The following is a 21,107-nucleotide window of genomic DNA, read 5'->3' as shown; positions in this document are numbered from 1 at the left end:
GAGAACCCCTGAAGATTGCAGGAGACCGTGAGGCACTCACAAGGGCAAAGGGATTTTATAAGGGGAGCTACTTGGACACGACGAAGGATTTCTCTTGGGTTTTCCTCTCCCCAACACAAGGACACTGAGGACAAAGAAAGATTATTACACGTAGTAATTGACTTCGCTGTGCACCCCACATGGTCAGTGGCCATCATCTAACCTACTTGACCCATTGTCGATCCCTGTCTGCACCAGACCGAGTCACCGGTTACAGTTAGCAGGAGGGAGTGCTATCGAACTGTGACACCGAGCGAACACAGCGAGGAGCTCAATATCCTGGGTCGAGAATTTTTCACAGAGATTTACCATCGGCTCTACCGAGTCGCAACTGTATCATGGTTGTGGTTTGTCGGTGTCAGGAATGGCAATATTCGGCCAATCAAACAGACTCTTGGTCTAGGTAATTTTTGGCTAAACTCTGTCCTCGCTGCGACTTGCATTCCTTAAAACCTTGTTATCATAATTGCTTCCACGGTGTGGGTTTTGAGAACTGCTAGTATATCGCCCATGCCGTCATCTCTTCAACGACATAATCTGGAGAGAGCTGTTCTTGATGACTGAGAAATGAACGGGGGTATGTCTCCGAAGCTCGGTTGGGTCCGTATTCTCTACCTACAAGCCTATGCTGCATATCCAATCTTGATTCGGTCCGTTTACATAATTCCTTCATCTTTCCTGTCAACGGCACCCAAAAAATTATGCCTTTTCCAGGGTTACATGCATCTCGCAGCCACGCGGCTCAACGTCGATCCGCCGTTAGACGCATCCTTACATTGATCCAAGCATTAAGAGTCGGGTGTAACGGTCCGGAAAATTAACTTCCTATTAACACCACACGTGATACGACAGGCCATGTGTTTACTGCTAATTAACATACGTACAACGGCGAAGATAACATCCAACCCGATCTCAGATTGATCACATAATTGTCGAGTCTGCCTTGCACGTGTCAAGGGTGAAACAAAATCGCGGGAGATCGACGTGAGTTAATCTATTCGGAGCTTGGCTCGCACCGAAATATTGAGAGCCAGTTAAGGAAAACGCCTTGTTCTGACGGCTGAACCAGCAGCTGAGGGCAGGGCTGCCGTCGGCAGTTGTGATTGTGCCGGAGATAGATGAGTGGTGAAAGTGTCAATGAGGCGTAGACCTTGTGGAATATCGATTCCTCACATGCAAGCTTGGAGCCAAGCCAGTGAACAGACGTACTGCAGTTACCATTCAGAGAGAAAGTTGCAACATATTCTCGTCAATGGTTACTTATCTTGTCAAGATAGCGGGAAACAAAATGTTCTGTACCGCAAAGTGCCTGAGCTAAAACTGATGCCAGCAGTGGGGTGGTAATCAATGATAGCTATGGGCCACTGAAGTGTAGCCGAAACTAAATTCAACCCTTGCCGAAATAAGTATCTCTAGTGCAAGAAATCCGGTGGCAGAAGTATGGGACGACTTTCTGAATCAATATCTGTTTATAATCGGCTCTGGGATGCGGTTGTGCTTCATGCCATGGACCGAAGACTGGTCCGGAATAACATTGGAGAAAGATACACCATGCTTTTCTCTTCAATAGAAGGCATTGTTTCCCATCAAAGTCACCGGTGAAGACATACCACGGCAGCCACTAGTGGATAGGGCATTTACACTCAAACATCCAGGCGCGGATATATTGAGTTGACTGGTTGTATATTGCGGCTGAGGCTTTGCAACTGTGATTGCAACATTGTATATTGTCCTCTATCACCGTTTTCCTGTTTCAATAGCGTCCTTTGCACTATCATCATCAAGTAAACAAATAGAATGGCTCGATCGAGACACCGAAAAAGGGCGGAATGTTACTCCCATAAGTGCTTAGATACCAGATTGGTTTACCGCGAGGTAGAGCCGTCGTAAGCACGTTTTGAGAGCCTGAAAATTGTGCCAGGGAGACTGCAATCGGAAATCTCAAGCGAGTGCGAGTGCGAGTTTGTCAACACTGAGGTCTCTACAGTATACTCTCGGCAGGCATCTCGAGGAGAAACCCTTGATACTTGTTAGGATATTGCTAAGTCTATTAGAGTCCATTCGCGGATGGAAATGTATAAAAGCACCATAGCCCTCCCGAACAACAGTTCATCCATCAGCATTCATCAAGCACAAGTCCTGTCATCAGAGACATCTCAATCCCATCCGAACCCCATTACTCCTAACGACTTCATCCACAACTCAGACACAGACTACCAACATGAAGGCCTTCACCCTCGCCACGGCCATCCTCGCGCTCCTCATCCCAGCCCTGGCTGCCCCCAGCGTCGTCGAGATCGACACCCGTGCGGCAGAGCCCGTGGCGGATGTCACACCCCGTGCGGAGATCAACGAGGCTGACAGTAAGCCCCTTATATACTTCTCCTACCCTTAAGGCTACCTACCTTAGCATTCCGGGGTCCACAGGTCTTTCTTAGAAGAATAAAGTGCTGACTTCATGGAAATAGTCTTTACCTTTGCCTCTCCTCAAGCCTCGTGCAAGGTTCTGAACTGCATCGATGTGGTCTCGCAGGGCATCTGCATTGCGAATGCGATTGACGATGAGGACTGGAAGGGGATCTTGAAGTGTGCTAAGAAGAAAACGGTGAGTTTCCTTCTATTTTCGAGAGCTTCGTTAAGATCATTTGAGCTTAGCAGGCTAACAAATATCTGAACAATAGCTGTGCGGCTGTGCCGGCTGCATCAAGAAGCTGGATAAGTTCTTGACAAAGTACGGTATTTGCGATGATTAAATTTCCTTTGCAGTTTCCGGTTAAGGCATTGTTTGGCCCTTGTCCTCGGACAAACTCAACGCAATAACTGTCATTGAGGAGCAAGTCGTGCAGGAGATGACGAAGTCCTGATGCAACGAAAAGGGGGTTGTCCTTTGCGATGCAGCTATGACTATGAGCAGACCTGCTGAGTCTGCATGTTGACTTCAGGAGTAGAAGGGAAGGAAGGAGGGCTTGTTAGCTTGGAGGATGTGGAGGGAATCTTTTGCTTCTGTGTGTCATTCATGTACCGCGGTACTTTTTACGAGTCATGACGTCCGTTCCTTGAATCAAGTGATGCACCTTTCATCCTCTGAATCGTCCATCTTCTTGCCTTTGTTTCTAAAAGACCCGGCCTCAATGGGAGCCCCAACGTCCAGATACCCGGGCGTGGCTCGGCCTCTCCCCCGATCCCTCGAAAAAACGCCAGGTGCCCTCCCTGGACGTGAGGAGATGGCGGTAAGCTAACAGGCACTCCTCAGCCCGCTGGGACGGACATAGAGTTAAATCCTTTCTCGAGAGGTTCTCTCGACAATGCCTGAACCGCTGGCTCGCGGAGGCCTCAGGCCACGGCGATTTCCTGGAGTACCACATACGGTTTAACTATCCCCTCCCCCGAGGCGATCAAGGAGTACCCTTGTGACCGAGTGGTATCTAGAGGCACTTCTCTTTTGCCTTTTACCGCCTTATACAGCCCGCTCCCGGGGAGGCTGGACCCGAGAGCCTTCTGGTCCTCCTTCCAAGTGATCTCATCTAGGGGCACCCAGATCGAACTCCCTGGCCAAACCTTTAATGCTGCCACAGGGCAACATACCGACGCTGCGAACCCCCCCCCCGGCCTCCTTCTCCGTGCTCGAGCTCAACCCTACAGAGATAGAGAGCTTGACATCGACTCTTCCGAGTCAGTGTCTGGGTTGGAGATTCAGATTCTCCAAGCCGTACGGAGGTAGCTTCGTCCCGACCTTGGCACAACCCTCACCCCTCCTTCCCCTTTGATAGCCAAGTTATTCCTTCGACGCAGGGTTTTTTACAGTGCGGAATGTACATGCTCCAGCAATGTGGCTTGTGCTCTCCGTCACTGTAAACACGACCTAGGACCCTCAAAGGTGGAGCCGGTCGAAAAATAGAATTCAAAAATCAAAATTATCTGCTCCGTTCACCGCGCTGTTTGATGAAATACCAAATTGCGGAGGCCAAAGCAAAAACCGTGCAAAAGGGAAGCCCACTTTCAGCCAGCTGTAACGCTAAGATTTGTCAAGGCTAGGACAATTTGCATCAGCCGCGAATCGAACGCGGGGCTCATCGATGGCAACGATGAATTTTACCACTAAACCACTGATGCTTCGGATACCTGTGGGTCTCAACATTGGCATTCAAGGGTAGAGTTGGCGAAGTGGATTCGGGTGGCAGGGTGAGTTGAGTTGAATTGAATTGCATTTCCGACCCATATCACCCATGAGGATGCTCGGTCGTGCCCACGACGCCGACGGGCAAAAGGTACATATGAGCTTGCTAGTCTAAGCTATGTACACGTGGGAAATACTTGAGAGGGAAAACCGGTGTGTATCCGTGGGATAGATGAGTGGTGTTGGAAAGGGAGAGAAGTAGGGAAAAAGAGGGAGAAAGGAAAATGGGCTAGGAGGGGTGAGTGTGAAATATGCGGATGTCCAAACTAGACCGTTCCGATTCTGATCCTTCGTTGTTAGGGGTGTGCATCGACCGAGATGGTGAGGTCATGCGTGAGGGAGAGTAGGAAGGGCGTTGAGGAGGGTTGGCTTGTCCTGTTTGATGGTTCCTGGCTGAGCTGGAAGGTTCGAGTTGTGATTTTCCATTCTCGAACAGTTGATGTGAGTGCCAAAAATGCTCTGGCGTCCAGGCGGCCAGCAAGAGGATTGTCAAGGGAGGAGAGGGGGGGGATGGCAGGGTGTTAGAGGGACGAGGAAACATCATCAGAGAGGGGAACCACACGATGGTGACCTTTGTAGTTAGACAAGAGCTTTAAGATTGGGCTGCTGATATGTGATTAAGAGGGGGGTTTATGTGCTCAAGTGTTGACAAGGAGGTGGTCAGCTGACGGGGTTGAAGATGTTCAACGTGCCACATTGATGATCTTATATGCTAAGTACTGTATAATGTTTCCATTTGAATTCTATTTTGCGACAGATCCCACACTGAGGGTGCTAGGTCGTGTCCCCGTCGACGGCGGACAATAGCTACCTAATAAGCTACATCCATGTAACACTGGGGAGAAGCCGGCGCCGGGACAAAACTGTTGTGGATACAGGGAAAGGCATGCAGGAAGTTGTGTGTCGTAGGCCGGGCGGGGGTCACTCTCGCACGATTCCGAGGATATGAATCTCCAGCTTACCTCGCCGCCCAAGCCTTCCGCCCAGCTGGTTCGCAGTCCAGGCCCCAGACCGCCTTGGTCCGGACCAAGAATCACCCCAGACTTACGGATCATATTAGATGTCCCGCACTCGGACGTCGAACTCACTGACAGCTTCCTTCGGGGCGACGTTTAACGCTCCGGGTCTTGATGGAGTGCCTCTAGCATTTATTCGACAAGCCAGGGACAAATTGCTACCGATCACCCGATGTTTCTCTGAGACCTTTCTCCGCCTCAGCTACTTCCCCTCGACGTTCAAGTAGACAACTGTGGTTACAGCGTCCAAGCTATAACGGTACCCGCTTGTGACATCAGCCTGGTTCACGATCGCCACGACCGTCCCAACCTGACCCAAAGCCAATCACTCCGTCTGGCTAGTTAGGGAAGCAGGTTTCCTTGGTCTTAGCGCCCCGCTTACTGAAGCACTCTGAGATCGAGCTCGTGGGCCAAGCCTTCGACGCTGCCACAGGGCAACTCATACCGACGCTGCGAACCCTCAGCCCCCTCCTCCGTGATTGAGCCCAACCCTGCAGAGATAGAGAGCTTGACATCGACTCTTCCGAGCCAGTGTCTGAGTTGGAGATCCAGATTCCCTAAACCGCACGGGGGTAGCCTCGTCCCGGCCTTTGGCACAACCCTCAACCTCCTTCTCTGCTAGCACGTGATTTTCCCTCGACGCAGGGTTTTCTCTCCAATATCACATGTTCATAGTAATCTAGCTTTTGCTCTCCGTCTCCATGAGCACGACCTAAGATCCCGGGAGTGGAGCCGGTTGAAAAATAGAATTCAAAATCAAAATCGAACCCTCTCTCAATCCTGCCGTTAGGCCACCTAGCTCTTTCGTAGGTCGCCAACACTATCTATCCACACAATGCACTTTTCCCACTATCCTTACGACATCAAGTTCTAGAGCCTGCAGGTAATATTGTGACACAGGGCTGTACATGCTGGGCCTCGAACGCCACTTCGACATAGCGAGCTATGCGGTCTTTAGGATAGCCTGGAGGAGAGCCTTGTGGTGGGGTATTGGGCGACAAGCCAAGCCAATAGGTTTACGGGAGTCTGTAGCTCGAGCACTATGTTGATGCGTCTATCACGAATCAGAGTATAGTTTGGGTCACACAACTGAACACGAATTTTGCTGCAGGTGTGAAGCATGCTGAGTCATAGACTCAGCGATACCCCGCACTGTTGTTGGGTCAGATTGGTTGGGCATATATACTCTCTTGAACGGCTTCCCCGCTGCACCGTCTCCAAAGGCCTTCTTTCATCCTATGCACGTTGAAGCTGAAATTTTTCTTGTTTGTTCATATCAGATCTCCTCTTTATAAATGTCATACGATACAAGCGAGCTTTTTACATGACGTTATTAACTTATTCCTCTTTTCATCGTGCCCTCTTCATCATTGACAGTACATTTAACTAGACCAGATCCAACTTTCGAAATCCTGCTTCTTCTCCAACGTTGGGGAAACGGCTGCAACTCAACAACTCCTTTTACTTTAACCAGATACCGGAGCATAAGGCTCTGGGGTAGAATGTGAAAATAACTGAAGAGCTCTCACTCTCCAAAATGGGCCATTTTGGTGACCTAGAGGTTACTGGCATCCCGGTTTCGCAGAATTCGGGTACTATGAACACTGGCGCCCTTACGGTGAATTATCATCAACTTGGTTTGTCCGAACCTTGATCTAGCATGTTTCCAAGCAATCGTCTTGTGACTGACCTTTAGCTAATATCTGTTACATAGAACACGAAAATGTAGAAATCCTCAGTTGGCTCTCTTCTCTGTGCACAGTAGACTACTCTCTACAGCATGCCAACTTCTTTGACAAAAGAGAGGAAGGAACTGGACAATGGTTTATCCAATCTCCTCAGTTTCAGGAATGGTACAACCTTGTTTTTTTTTTTTCATACCTGTCTCATTCCTCTTTTCCTCAAGCTAATCAGTCCACCAGGTTGTCAAGGAAGCCAGTAACTCTCTTCTGCCCCGGCATCCCTGGTGCTGGGAAGACTTTCCTTGTATCCATCGTCATCGACTATCTCCAACAGAAATTAGGAGAGAGTGACGTTGGCATCGCATACCTATACTGTGACTACCGGCATATAGATAACCAGACAGTGGAGCAGCTCATTGCCAATCTCGTAAAGCAACTATTCAGAAACAAGTTTCCACCGCCACCCGCAGTCATGGATGCCTATAACCGACATGGGAAGAAGCATAGATCACAGCCATCATTGAGCGATGTCGAGGACATGTTCCATGCTGTTACCGCACTGTACAAGGACGGAGTCTTTGTTATTGTTGATGCACTGGACGAATGCCAGATGAGCAACAATGTTCGTTCCAAGTTCATCAAAACACTCCTGCAACTTCAATCCAGAGGAACTAATGTCAACCTCCTGGCCACATCCCGCCCCGAACCTGATATTATGGAAGCCTTCAGTGGATACTCCTACCTTGAGATCATAGCCCAAAAAGACGACATCGAGAGATACATACGCAATCGGATGTCCGATTGGCACGTTGTCTCAAACTACCCGGACCTGCGAGATGAGGTCGTTAGTTGTATTATCAGCGTTGCGGATGGCATGTAAGTTATAGTGTTTCATGAACCATGGGTCATTGATCCAATTGAGCACGTGTTTACTTGCAAAATCAGGTTCCTACTAGCCCGCCTCTTCCTCGAATCGCTGAAGAGTAAAGTTAGCGCAAGGCGTATCCGTGAAACAATGAAGAAGCTTCGCAAGAGCTCTCAAGAAAAGAATCCAAAGCTTGCCCTATTACGCCAGGCATATGATAGCGTAATGGAGCGAATCAATGGACAACCGTCTGATTACAAGGAGCTTGCCAATCATGTGCTATCCTGGATCGTCTGCGCCAAACGTCCTGTAAAAACAATAGAGGTTCAGTATGCATGGGCTGTCAGAGATTGTGAGGGCAGGATTGAGGAAGCGGCGGTTCCTGATGTCGAAGACATGCTTCTGGCATGTTGCGAACTCGTTGTCGTCGACAAAGAAAGCGATATCATTCGACTTGTCCACTGTACAGCTCAAGAATATTTCCAGGATACTTTGACTCGGTGGTTTCCGGACGGCCATTCCAATATCGCCAATACCTGCGTATCGTACCTTTCGTTCAATGACTTTTCAGGTGGCCCTGTCAAGACGCGTGAGGAGGCGTACGAACGACTTGAAAAGCCTCTCTTCTCCTACGCTGTTGACCACTGGGGACATCATATTTCTGCGTGTCCCTCCTCAACTTTTCGACTGATTGACCGATTGAAAGATCCGGAATGGGTCAGTATGGTTGTACAACTTAGTGCCATCTTTTCCGAGATCAGAAAGTATCCGTGGCTTTCTTCACCAGATTTGAGGCCATCACAGAATGCGTTTCACATAGTCGGTGTCTATGGGCTCAATGATTTCGTCGAGTTACTTCTTGTGCATGCCAAGGATATTGATCCAGACCGACAAGACAAGGCAGGCCGAACGCCGTTAAGTTGGGCTGCAGAGTATGGACAAACGGAGGTTGTTAGAACTCTGTTATGTGATGGTCGAGTTGATCCAGAACGACAAGACAATGAAGGCCAAACACCGCTAAGTTGGGCCGCAAAGAATGGCCAGACGGAGGTTTGTAACGCTCTGTTGTGTGATGGCCATGTTGATCCAGACCGACAGGACAAGGCAGGCCGAACGCCGCTAAGTTGGGCTGCCGAGTATGGACATACGGAGGTTGTTAAAACTCTGTTGTGTAATGGTCGAGTTGATCCAGACAGACAAGGAGACGATGGCCGAACGCCGCTGAGTTGGGCTGCAGAGAATGGCCATTTGGAGGTTGTCAAAACTCTGTTATCCGACGGCCGAGTTGATCCACGCCGACGAGACTACCTCGGTCGAACTCCTTTGGTCTATGCGGAATCTCTTGGCCACACCGAGATTGTTAGAGCTTTGACATCCGATAGCTGGGTATGTCAATGAGATAATCAGGACTGATCTCAGACGGGTGTGTCATTCCTTTCGTTATTGCTTAGTTAGATAACCTATAAAGCATTGTCTCTCTCATATGTGTATATGGATAGTGTTTTCTTTTCCCCTTCCCTTCCTAACTCTAGGTTGTCCTGCTCCTGTTCACCTTTATATGATGTTCGGAGAGTAGATGATATCTCGACTCTCTGAAGCGCAAATTTCAATGGAAACATTCCATTTATTCTCACAAGTTTGTAATCTGTATTGCTTGAAGTCGAATATTCCTTCAAATCTTAGTAGTTTGGAGGATATTATGCCGTCTTCCTAAACGAAAGCCTGCTCTGAGAGAAATGTGAAAATGGGGACCAAGTTCCCGTTGAGCTAGGCTGAGATTTCGATATAATAGAACGTCAGTTGTAAAAATTTCAAGAACTCCTGATACTGGCTCAAAGGTCGTGACCAGGCCACGGAATCTCAAAAGTTCTCACGGAATGTTCAACACTGTGGTCATCACTTGTGGCAAGCAGCCGTTCGTATCACTCATTGATGACTTACCACGGACATCCTCGACTATGTGACTAGCTACAGCCTTCTATACACAATACAGATCGTTCTCCCAAGATGAATATTACTCTTCCCTAGGTGATATTCACGACTGCGTAGTCAATTGTCACTCTTGGGTGGGTGATTGTCAACAGGGCATGCGCGACTCTTTTCTGATTGGCCAGTTTCCTGTATGCGTTTATGGGTCTAAGTTAGGCCTTACCGTTTTATGAGGTATAACAAACGATCGCTTAAATTCGAGGCAATTATGCGTTGGGGTAGGGCTTTTCTTCAATATAATATGGTCAAAAGTCCCCTAGTTGTATCAGACGCACTCGAGGTAATTTTGTTTCACAAGATCCCAACTCTATTCCCAAAAACTTACTACTTAGAATGTTACCAGAACTTCTTCCTTCCCATATGAGTCATTGGACCTTAAGCAGCCGACTCCATCCTCGTTGACGTAAGAGACCTGCCCTCTTCCCCTCCTCCCCCCCCCCCCAAAACAACAACAAACCCACACGCCCTCTATCAGCGTCGCGTTCCGACGGCGACAGGTCGCTACCCTCATCTGCATCACCGTCGAAAATGCTGCCTTATGGACGTTATCCGCTCGGAATGCATCACCGCACGTTTGACCCTCCTTGAGCTGACCTCGCGCCCATGCGGTCGATTTACTTGTTCGTCCCCTGAAGCAGAAATAATTGGTGGGTGAATCTAGGGGAGCTGAAGAAAGTCGAGGTTTGAGGACGGAGGGACAGCTTAGGGTGTTAACCTCGGCTGCCTGGTGGGTTGATGATTGTTCGGTTATATTTGGGGGTGGGAGGTGGGGGAAGGGAGAAGAGGATGCGGTTGGCGTTGCTGAGTGTGAAGAGTTGACGGTGATGTTTATATACTCCATAACCTGTTGATGAGGAGCGAAGGTAGTATTTTTTCGTTTCCTTGGATATCTTGTACACAGTGTTTCCGTATGCTCTCGGATATCTCATCTAGACCTTATGAGTATCAAGAGATGATAGTCCAGATAGGGGTTATTTCCGTTAGTGTGCAGTATCTTGTCATCAACTGCTAAAGATTTGTCAAGACTGGTTTAACTAGGTGCTCCAATGCACTGGATGTAATCTCAATGTCTCATCAAGAATGAGCCTGTTACACACCCCTGCTGTGACCCGGATCCCAACCTGCACATTTCCTCACCACCATGATTACTCACTGTCATCATCCTCCCTCACCCCTCTCCCCCTCACATCAGAAACCGCCGATCTCTAGGTGCCCGTAGGGTTACATCAGCCAGTCGGAAGGCCGCAGCTAGGCCATGTGAAAAAGACGTTATCGCCGCGACTCAGCAGACGGGCCAAGCCATGGAAGCCAGACCAGCAGAGAGAGACCAGTCTGCCTGCAGGTAATTGGGTATCTCTGACGTGCAGAAGCAGGAGTACACAGCTCAGCGCTGCGGCGGCTGCAGCGGCCACTCATCGAAACATACCGTATCATTTGCAGAGGAAGGAAAGAGAAAAAAAAAAAAACAGGAAAGGCCCGGCGAGTGCTGCACAATGACCCGATGGCTGCTGGATCGGGGAAATGCGGCCAAATTCCAAATTGTGCCGGGAAAGACGCGAGACGAGACAGACGCAAAGTGTAGCGTAACAAGCGAGCCGTCTACCTTACGACCATCATGGATGGGGATGGGGAGAGGAGGAATGGGGGGAAATTGAGGAAAATGGCGCAGTTGCAGGAGAGAACTCGGCCGTTTGGACCGGGCCTTTGACAACCACAATAGGCCGTTCAATTGTTCCTCCTCTAATTGTCAAAGAATTACCAGGTGTATCCCGTACGAGTTACGAGTTACGAGCTAGAGGGAAATTATGCAAGGGTGTGCAAGGCTGCGAGCGTGGTGATGTCGACGGCCAAAAACCTAGAGGAAAAAGCCAAGTATCAGCAGGCCCGTCTTCCCGCCGCTTGCAGGGGGTCCACTCGATCCGCTAGCGAAGCTAGGAAGAGATCTCTATCGAAACAGGGACATGAGCCATTGAGCTGAGCCGAGTTTTCGTGACGAATCGCACCTCAGAGCAGGGAAAGCGCTCCATCTGATGATATCTCTCTTAGCTGCATAGCTTAAGTTAGCTTTTGTAGGAGTTTCGGACCAACTGGTGGCACAACGGCACAAGAAGCTGTCATGAGCCATGCAATTGCAGGGCTGACCGTCACACAAAAATCGGGTAGTGGCCAAGGCGGCCAGTTCCGAGAAAAATAAAAAAGTTAAACCGAATTTCTAGCCATCGGAGATAAATTACCCCTTCAGCTCGATCAAGTTCCCTCCTCGAATGCTCCGTATCTATCGTGCCTGTTATCGTGTTTTGACCTCGAACATTCTCAATTGCCCCGCAGTCCCGCAGTACTACCCCGCCATCGCCCCAGTGGACCCTGCCCATACTTACCAATCAGCACGCGCGATCAAGAACAACCGGCACGAATCGAGCTCTCTGCGGCACGGCAAGGGCCGAGAGCGCTACCAACATCAGTGATTCCCGCAAGCTAAAACCAGCCATTGCGCCTTTTCTCACACAGGTTTTCTCTCCGACTTTTTTCTGTCTCTCCAGACGCGTCGAAACAACAATCTCCAACAGCACTACGCTCATTGAGCACAGAGACGTGGTCAGTGGAGCCCCGATCCAAGACAGGGTTCCGCCGGGCCAGCGAAATCGGGAAAGTGGGCTGTCTTGGTCCGCCCCTCCAGTTACCCCTGCTGCCTGCTGTGCTGTCGACCAGTCAGCGTACGCCGTGCCAGCTGCCAGTTGCCCCGCTGACGTTTGCTGTACAGCGTCGAGAGGCGGGCGTCCTGTGGACTTCTCCCGTCACCGACTTGTCATTCCCTGCGACCGCCAATTCCGGATTCCTGACCCTCGCTCGCTAGCACGAACAAAATCACTGCGGTGACTAACACGGATTGAAACGAGCGCAGCGTTTTGGGCCGTCTGACTGAGATTTATCTGCGGCAGCGCTGAGTCAAACAGCTACCTTACCCAACTGACCACCTCTTATAAGTTTGTCTCAAGCAGCGAAAGTAGCAAAGTCGGTCTGCCCAACCCCAACCCCCGAAACAACCTAAGGCCATCATCTCTTCACCTCAACACCACAACCGCCGTCATGGACGACATCGTCCAACCGACACCCATTCACCCGGGCGACGACCACGAGCACGCCGAATCGGCCCTCCCCCCGCACATGCGCGAGTCGGTCACCAAGGTCCCTGTCACGCCCGACATCACTCGGGAAACGTACGAATCCGACACGAGCGACCGCACGAGGGTGCCCGAGCCGCCCAACGGCCACTACTTCTCACGCCGCGAGCTCGACCACGCGATTGCCCCGTCGCCGGACGCGGATAATACTGCTCAAGAGGGACAGACCTTCCAGGAGAAGATCGATACCGGTGCTAGAGAGGGTCATGAGTTTCTAAGAAGGTTGAGTGAGGTTGTTGTGGGGAATACCTCGTCTACGAGTGAATCAGGGGCCTTGATGCATGATATTCGCGTCAAGCATCCTGATCTAGCGCTGACGGGGAATATTATCTCGGCGACGTTCAATATCCCGCATTCGCTGCGGTATCGCAAGGGTGCCGATTGGGTAAGTTTTGACCGGTTGGCCGACTTTTTTTTTTTATTTTTTATTTTTTTTTCCTTCCCGTGACGTAACAACGGTGCTAACACCCCCCCTCCCCCTTCTCCTCAGGAACTCACTCCGCGCCGGGGACAATCCGCCCTCTTCGACGCCTTCTCCTACCTCTCCTCGGACGACATCCCCTGGAACCACACGGTCGTCGCCTGGACCGGCGAAATCGAGATCCCGCAAGATGTGCCCTCTCCCCCGGGCACACCGCCCTCCGGCCCCGTCCTCACTCCCACCGACCCGCCCCCGTCCCGCGCGGGCCCAGCCCTCGCCGCCGAAGGTCTCTGGATCCCGAAGGAAGATATGCTCCGTCTCGAGCACCAGCTGTCCCACTCCAACAAGATCAAGACCGTCCCCGTCTGGCTAGCCGACGACGCCGACCTGACCGACGAAGGCATCCACCTGCGCGACCAGGCGCGCTGGCGCCGGTACGCCGAGCACGAGCTGTACACCTTGTTCCACTACAAGCAGCACGAGCCGAACGACGGCCGCGCCGAAAAGGTCCAGTGGACCGATTATATGCGGATGAACCTCCGATTCGCGAATAAGATCCTCGAGGTGTACAAGCCGGGGGATATCGTCATTGTGCATGACTACAATCTGATGTTGTTGCCCGGCATGTTGAGGCAGCGCGCCCCGCACATGTATATCGCCTTTTTCCTGCACTCTCCCTTCCCGTCGTCGGAGTTTTTCCGGTGTTTGCCGAGGAGGAAGGCCGTGCTGGAGGGGGTGCTGGGCGCGAACTTGGTCGGGTTCCAGAGCTATAGCTACTCGAGGCACTTCGTCTCGTGCTGCACGCGCATTCTGGGCTATCCTTCGGATAGCACGGGCGTGGATGCCAATGGTTCGCGCGTGGAGGTGGGCGTGTTCCCCATCGGGATCGATGCGGCCAAGGTCGCGCGTCTGGCCTGGTCGGAGAGTGTCTCGCAGAAGTATGAGGCGCTCAAGCGGCTGTATGCAGGGAAGAAGTTGATCGTGGGACGCGACCGTCTCGACAGCGTGCGCGGCGTCGCGCAGAAGCTCATGGCGTTTGAGCGGTTCCTGGAGTTGTATCCCGAGTGGCGCGATAAGGTCGTGCTGATCCAGGTCACGTCGCCGACCAACATCGAGGAAGAGAAGGAAGACCCCGAGAATAAGATCTCCTCCCGGGTCAACGAGCTCGTGTCCAAGATCAACGGCACCTACGGCTCCATTGGCTTCACCCCCGTCCTGCACTACCCGCAGTACATCTCCCAAGACGAGTACCTCGCCCTCTTGAGGGCCGCCGACATCGGCCTGATCACCTCCGTCCGCGACGGTATGAACACTACCAGTCTCGAATACGTCATCTGCCAGCGGGAGTCTGCCGGTCCCCTGATATTATCCGAGTTCTCGGGCACCGCGGGCAGTCTCAAGGACGCAATCCATATCAATCCGTGGGACTTGACCGGTGTGGCTGACCAGATCAACTTTGCACTGACCATGCCCATGGAGCAGAGGCGCGCCATGCAGGAGAGCTTGCTGGCGCATGTGACCAGTCGGAATGTGCAGTATTGGATTGCGGGGTTCTTGAGGAGGTTGGTGACTGTGCTGGCGAGTCGGAGGTGTGTGACCTCGACGCCATTGCTTGATAAGGAGGTTTTGAGGAGGAAATATGAAGCGGCGGGGAAGAGGTTGTTCATGTTTGATTACGACGGGACCTTGACGCCGATTGTGAGGGAGCCGAGTGCCGCGGTGCCGAGTAAACGGGTGATCGAGGCCTTGACCCAGCTCAGCAGGGATTCCAGGAATAAGGTGTGGATTATTTCAGGACGCGATCAGAATTTTTTGATGCAGCATTTGGGGCATATTGAGGGGCTAGGGTTTAGTGCGGAGCATGGGAGCTTTGTGCGGGAGCCGGGGCAGAAGGAGTGGGAAAATTTGGCCGCGAGGTTTGATATGGGTTGGCAGAAGGAGGTATTGGAGGTGTTCCAACGCTACACTGACAAGGTTCCGGGTACGTTTTCGTTTACACACTCTCTCCCTACTTTTTCTTACAAACTTTCCCATTTCCCCCTCTCTCCCCTCGCCCCCTTTCCCCCCAAAAAAATATTCCCTTCTTCTCCCCCCTCTCCCCCTCTCCCCCTTCCTCCCTCCTTCACCGCCCTTCTCGAAGATAATAGTGTACTGACTGTTAACGTGAAAGGCTCCTTCATCGAACAAAAACGCTGCGCCCTTACCTGGCACTACCGCCTGGCTGATCCCGAACTCGGCCTCCACATGTCCCGCGAATGCCACAAAGAACTCGAGTCCACTGTCGCCCGCAAGTGGGATGTCGAGGTCATGACCGGCAAGGCGAACCTTGAAGTGCGCCCGACGTTTATCAACAAGGGTGAGATCGCCAAACGTTTAGTCCTCACTTACAACTCATCTCCTGAAGACGGTGGGAAAGTCGGGTTTGTGTTGTGCATGGGCGATGACTTCACCGACGAGGATATGTTCCGGGCGTTGAACGGACTGTGTGTGCCGCCGCAGGAAGGGGGTAGTGGCGCAGGGGAGTTGGAGGAAGAGAGCTGTTTTGCGGTGACTGTTGGTGCCAGTACGAAGGTTACGTTGGCGAGGTGGCATTTACCGGAGCCGGAGGATGTGATTGAGATTGTGGCTTCTTTAGCGGGGCTGCCGCCCAAGGAGCACGAGGCCGAGAAGCTTGAGACTCCTAAGGACGAGTGACTAGCTGGTCGTGGTGGTGGGAGCTCGGCTGCACTCGATCAGGGCAGTTTTCACCGGCATGAGAGGGTGAAGAGTAAGATTTGAGAGGAGTTGAGTGCTTGGAGTGGTTACTATATAAAGTTCTAGTCAGTCGGTCGGTCGGTCCGAGCCAGGCACATGCTGGATGGTCACCACATCAATTTGCAAACGACACCATTACGATCGGTCATGGTGTCATCCCACATCATCATCGCAATAACAGATAGAGGAGGGGGACGGTACAAGGGATACAGGAGAGGACAGGAGAGGGCGGTGTGATACATTCAACCAATGGTCACACACACATCCACATATATACATACTACGGTCATCATGTAGAGCGTCATGTTCTGTTGTTTTTGTTTTTCTTTTTCCTTTTTTTTTTTACTTGTTTTCAATTGTTTCCAGTTCATACTTTACTTTGCTGAACTTGGCCTACACCTACCTGGGTCCTGATGAAGGCATAAGTTATGCTGGAGGGACCCATTACTGGACAGGGGGATAGATCGTTTCCTGAGGTATAGAGTCGCTTTTTTTGCTAATGTGATGTCTCTTGATGTTGCAACTGTGTCTCTATCTGTAGACAATTTGTCCTCGTTTGATCTTTGCGATGTTGATACCCAGATCACTAAGCCCTTCTTTTTTTCTTGTAGTGTCACTTTATCAGACTGATGCCAAGACTCCAGTCGGAGCTAATGTACCCCTGGATGCTGTGGCAACGGCACTTGGTAAATAAACAAAGGCTTAAACGACCAGTCAATAAATCGCTGGAGCAAGCTGTTTTATTGTTTTATTTTTGGGGGAAAGGGGGGGGGGGAAGCGGTAACAAGATACCCAGCCATCGACTCCGACATTTGTTTTCGTGAAAGCTTGAACGTCAGTCTGGCTAAGCAATGTCACGTAATCAACCTCGTAATGTCAGGCGAGACAAGGAGCAGAAAGACATCGAAGAATCGGCGGAATGGCTTCTCGAAAAGCTGAAAGTCCACGAAATTAACCTCGCTCCATGCTTTCCCCCCCCCCCCAAAAAAACTCCCAATCCACACCGTGTATATTATACCCGTCTACTAACCGCCTCAGGTGTCTGTTCCCCATCAGCCCGACTATATTTACTCCCTCTTTGCCCCATCCTCATCCTTCCCGGCCATCGTCTTCGCTGTTTCCAACGCCCTGCTTACTCTTTCCTTAAGCCAATCCCACTCCTCAACCCCGACACTAACCCTCACCAGATCTTCTACCACCCCATACCCCGCCGCCCACTCTAGCTCTTTATAGTGTGCCAGCAGGGTGTAAGCACAACATAGCGTAAAGTTGGTCCCCAAGCTGGGGCCTTTGGCGACGGACAGGGCGTCGTAGAACGCGCGGGCGAGGATGGGGGTGGAAAGGCGGAAGGAGAGGAGGAAGCCGTAGCCTGAGGGGACGTGCTCCGTAGAGTCGGTGAGCGAGTTTAAGCTTGACCCGTGAGAGTAGCCGTTCCTGCTGGTGAGTTCGGTGTCGACTTTGGAGTCACGAGAGCTGTCCCCGTCCTTGTCGGGGAGCTTGCTGTCCGAGTTTGCGGCGGTTAAGGTACCGTTCGCCGTGAGAGGTCTGAGGAACTCGTCATAATAGTGCTGCGTTCCCGAACCCCAGGGGTAATACACCTCCTCGACAATCCCCTCCAGATTCGTTTCCGACCGCTGATAGTTCCTCAACAATCTCACCATCCTCGCGGCGTTCTCCCCAGCTTTCTTCACTCTTCCCACAAAGTCCCGACTATTTTCTTCCATTTGCAAAACGTCCTGCCAGAACCAGGCACTGTCCCCTTCCCCTTTCACCTTTTCCAATCGGGCTTTGAGCCTAGTATGGAAAGCTGACTGCTGAGAAATAACCACCGCCCCACCCATAACATTACACCCCCCGGAAAACATCTTCGTCAGGCTCGTGCATACCACATCGCATGCCGATAACACTGCCAAGTTTGCGGACGTCCCCACAGTGTCATCCACGATAACCGGAAATCCCGCCTTCCTTGCGGCGGAATAGAGTTCCCTTAATGGAGGGGATTGGAGTAGAGGGTTGCCAGGGAACTCGGTAACCATCATGCGGAAGGGTGTTGACGAGGAGGCGGTTGCGAGTAAGGAGGAAAGGTCTGAAGGGGAGGGTTTGTAAAGGATTGTCGGGTGGGAGAAAAAGACGGAGAGGAGTTTGTAGGTGTCTACGTAGGGGAATCTGCGCCACAGTCAGTGTTGGGATTGAGAGGCGAAGGGGAATGGGGCTTACCCGTAAATGGCGACTCCTTTGTAGGTGGAGGAGTTAGAGGTTAGGGAAAGCGCTGCAAGAGAGGCTTCGGCGATGGATGTCATCCCCGTGGGGAAGAGGTAGACATCGTATTCGGAGACGGAGAGGGAGGGTGTTGAGTGTGCTGCGGCGATGCGGCGTCTGATCACGGTACGGGCGTGAGTGACTCGGAGATCGATCTCTTTTGCTGAAGGGAGCGACATCTTCGGCTGTTGGGTAAGGAAAGGCGCATGATCAAGCCAGTACTGAGCTCTCCGACTGGAGATGCCAAAACCAGAGTGCTGCCATGCCGCCTTGCCCAGAGCAAACATCTCTTTTTCTGGGAATGTCATGAGGTAGATGTCTTTCTCACCAATGTAATTCGCTTCTGACGGTTCTGGATCGTTGCATAGCGCCTCGAGGTCCTTATTCTCGTCTCCGACTAACCGTCCACCCCCAGTCCACGACACCCTCCAAAGCCTAACCACCCCCGACTCATGCCCCAACGCAGTATGGTTGTTGCGCAGAAATCGCACACAATACAAAGCATGCCTCAAACTGGCCCACGCCAGCGCCATTCTTGTCTTCAGGTTCTCGGTTGGCTCAGGCTCAAGCATGCCCAGCAACCTCTCGCAGAGTGTGTTCACGGACCGAGGGATAAAGAATCGAGGGTATCCCGTCTTCATGGCATCCAGCACGCGGGGATCGCGCTGTGCCCAGCCGATGGTGTCGGCCCATGTTGGGAGTTGGACGCTTATAGCCTGAGGAGGTTAATCCTGCTGTGTACTGTGGTAGATGGGATAGAGAGGGGAAGGGTTTACGTGAGAATCGCCTGGGGGTAGGGGACTTCCCAGGGGAAGCTGTTCAAGGTTTGGGATTGGTGCTGACATGACAGCAATGTCTGTGGCGCTAGAACAATAGCATTGGCGTTGAAAGATAGAGTAGTCGAGCGCGAGAGACCGGAGACGAGGTGTTTGTTACGTTGTTTATTGCCAGCCGCAGGGGAGTTGCATCTGCTTTCGGTGGGTCCTGCTGTAAGGTGGCCAGCTGAGGACTTGCAGGAGAACGTGTCATCTTTCCAGGGCTTCAGTCATTCGTAGGGTTTTTTCTGAACCAGTTCTATGCATATGCAGGGGGTTCGTGCTACATACATTTGTCGGCGGTGAGTGGCTGGCACGCTGCTGTCCAATGAACATAGGAGAGGAGGTGACAAGATTGAACATCCTCAATGGCCTTCGTCTTTAAACCAGTTCGTCGTCAGGGTTCGATGAGGAACTTTGGAGCAGGTAAATCCCCTCTGAAGGTACTGAATAAGAGGGTCTTGTACGTGCTAAAGCTCCAGTTGCATCAGCCGCGATCGCCTCCTCCAGGGTCAGGGGTTATGACATCACTCACTTCTGGTTGACAAGGATAGGGGGACCATTGAAACAAAAGTTCCGATCAACAGTAGAAGTCGTCAGGTTTCAAGATCTGAACAACGAGGAGCTTGAGGGAGATGGTCCAAGCCTGGAAGTGAAAGGAAATAATGAGAAGTTTCAATTTTATCTACTGCATTGTCCTATCATGGAGGTTGCAAAAAGCGGGCGGGCAGAGTCGATATCAATATTGCCCATGTTCAGTAAAGTTGTCACCTGCATCATTTGGATACTCTGCAACTGTCCCCGGCCAATGTCGCAGCAGCACGGGTGGTGTAAAGGGCAGCAGCCTTTTCAAGTGTGCCTACTTGTCACCAACCCAGGTGGTGTAAGGGCAGAAGTTGTACATCTAAGTAGCATGGTCTCATGGAGATAATCTTGGAGGCTCTGGTTCGATCTTCCTGGGTCGGGCCTGGTGGTTGGCTCATGGAACAACTTTTCCTTCTCAAGATGATCCTTTTCACTTCCATCTCATTGGTCTTAACTCCATGGACGCAGTCAGCACCCGATCTGCCTGACAGCAACAGGCAAACTTGCTAGGTACTGTGGGCAGCGACCACCGTCAGATACTTCCTTCATACACAAGACCTTGCATTCCTCTCCGTTGTCCCTAGTCTCATTCCGATCTACGTAGAGTCATCTGTGTCGTAATTGGAAAGATAGATTCCATGGAATGGAGTAAAGACAGGAGGAAGCTTGACCATCGTATCTTCCTCTACTGCCAATTCTCTCTCGAGAGAAGCAAACTATGTGACGGACAAGACATATAGCCTCAGGCCTCTCCAACTAGACCGTGGTTGACGTGTTGGCAGGCATAGAGGGCTGTGCCCTGAGTCTTATGGTCCCAAGACAGGGGAGTTAAGGACTTGGGGTACATACATCGCGGTTCCGGTAGCAATCGTCAAGACGTTAAAGAGGCGGAGTGTCGCCCGCCAAGCGATTCTATCGGTATACCCTCTTTTTTATACGGTAGTAACCACATATCAGAGCCGGTTGTTTGTTCCAGATCGAATCATCTTTTTGCATTTTTTTTTATTTTCAATTCCATCCGAAACTGCCTATTTGCGTGTGCCAGGGCCCATGACCTATGCTCCGTTGCTGCCTGTGGCCTAAGGCCCCAGCTTTGGACAAGCAGTTGGCCTTACCTGGTTGCTGGCGTCTTTGCCTCCTTCGCCCAATTTTCTCTTGTCATGCGACCTCCTCGTAAAATCGTCCAGTCGGTGAGTTTCCCACGTTGAAGCCCCCGTAAGATAGAAATTCAGAATGACTCTGTCTCTACTAATACTGGAAAGGTTGCAGTTAGTTACTCCTGTTCAGAACCTGTTCCAGCCACAAACCAATTCTCAACGTTCG

At 51.3% G+C, this 21,107-nt stretch overlaps 4 protein-coding genes and 1 non-coding gene across 5 annotated transcripts; 3 read left to right on the top strand and 2 right to left on the bottom strand.

Annotated features, from left to right (window-relative positions):
* Positions 1-2,260: 2,260 nt before the first annotated feature.
* On the top strand, positions 2,261-2,792 carry CTHT_0049710 (uncharacterized protein; the record flags this gene model as incomplete). Its single annotated transcript, XM_006695261.1, has 3 exons — positions 2,261-2,402; positions 2,508-2,644; positions 2,721-2,792. The coding sequence occupies 3 exons, from the start codon at positions 2,261-2,263 to the stop codon at positions 2,790-2,792; spliced, it is 351 nt and encodes a 116-aa protein (XP_006695324.1).
* Positions 2,793-4,081: 1,289 nt separating this feature from the next.
* Positions 4,082-4,152, bottom strand: CTHT_0049700. The gene has a single exon. It is a non-coding gene; the product is annotated as a tRNA-Gly (tRNA).
* A 3,234-nt stretch (positions 4,153-7,386) lies between these two features.
* On the top strand, positions 7,387-8,698 carry CTHT_0049690 (uncharacterized protein; the record flags this gene model as incomplete). The annotated part of the gene is made up of 3 exons (XM_006695260.1): positions 7,387-7,790; positions 7,860-8,496; positions 8,600-8,698. 3 exons carry the CDS (start codon positions 7,387-7,389, stop codon positions 8,696-8,698), a joined length of 1,140 nt encoding a protein of 379 aa, XP_006695323.1.
* Positions 8,699-12,855: 4,157 nt separating this feature from the next.
* On the top strand, positions 12,856-16,065 carry CTHT_0049680 (trehalose-6-phosphate synthase-like protein; the record flags this gene model as incomplete). The annotated part of the gene is made up of 3 exons (XM_006695259.1): positions 12,856-13,335; positions 13,441-15,352; positions 15,542-16,065. 3 exons carry the CDS (start codon positions 12,856-12,858, stop codon positions 16,063-16,065), a joined length of 2,916 nt encoding a protein of 971 aa, XP_006695322.1.
* A 1,127-nt stretch (positions 16,066-17,192) lies between these two features.
* CTHT_0049670 (cystathionine gamma-synthase-like protein) lies at positions 17,193-19,562 on the bottom strand (the record flags this gene model as incomplete). The annotated part of the gene is made up of 3 exons (XM_006695258.1): positions 17,193-18,291; positions 18,343-19,100; positions 19,491-19,562. 3 exons carry the CDS (start codon positions 19,560-19,562, stop codon positions 17,193-17,195), a joined length of 1,929 nt encoding a protein of 642 aa, XP_006695321.1.
* Positions 19,563-21,107: the final 1,545 nt, after the last annotated feature.

Source organism: Thermochaetoides thermophila (genome assembly GCF_000221225.1).
Source record: "Thermochaetoides thermophila DSM 1495 unplaced genomic scaffold scf7180000011819, whole genome shotgun sequence".
Taxonomy (NCBI): Eukaryota; Fungi; Ascomycota; class Sordariomycetes; order Sordariales; family Chaetomiaceae; genus Thermochaetoides; species Thermochaetoides thermophila.
The sequence above is the reverse complement of the archived record's forward strand: the minus strand, read 5'-3'. Positions and strand labels throughout refer to the sequence as shown.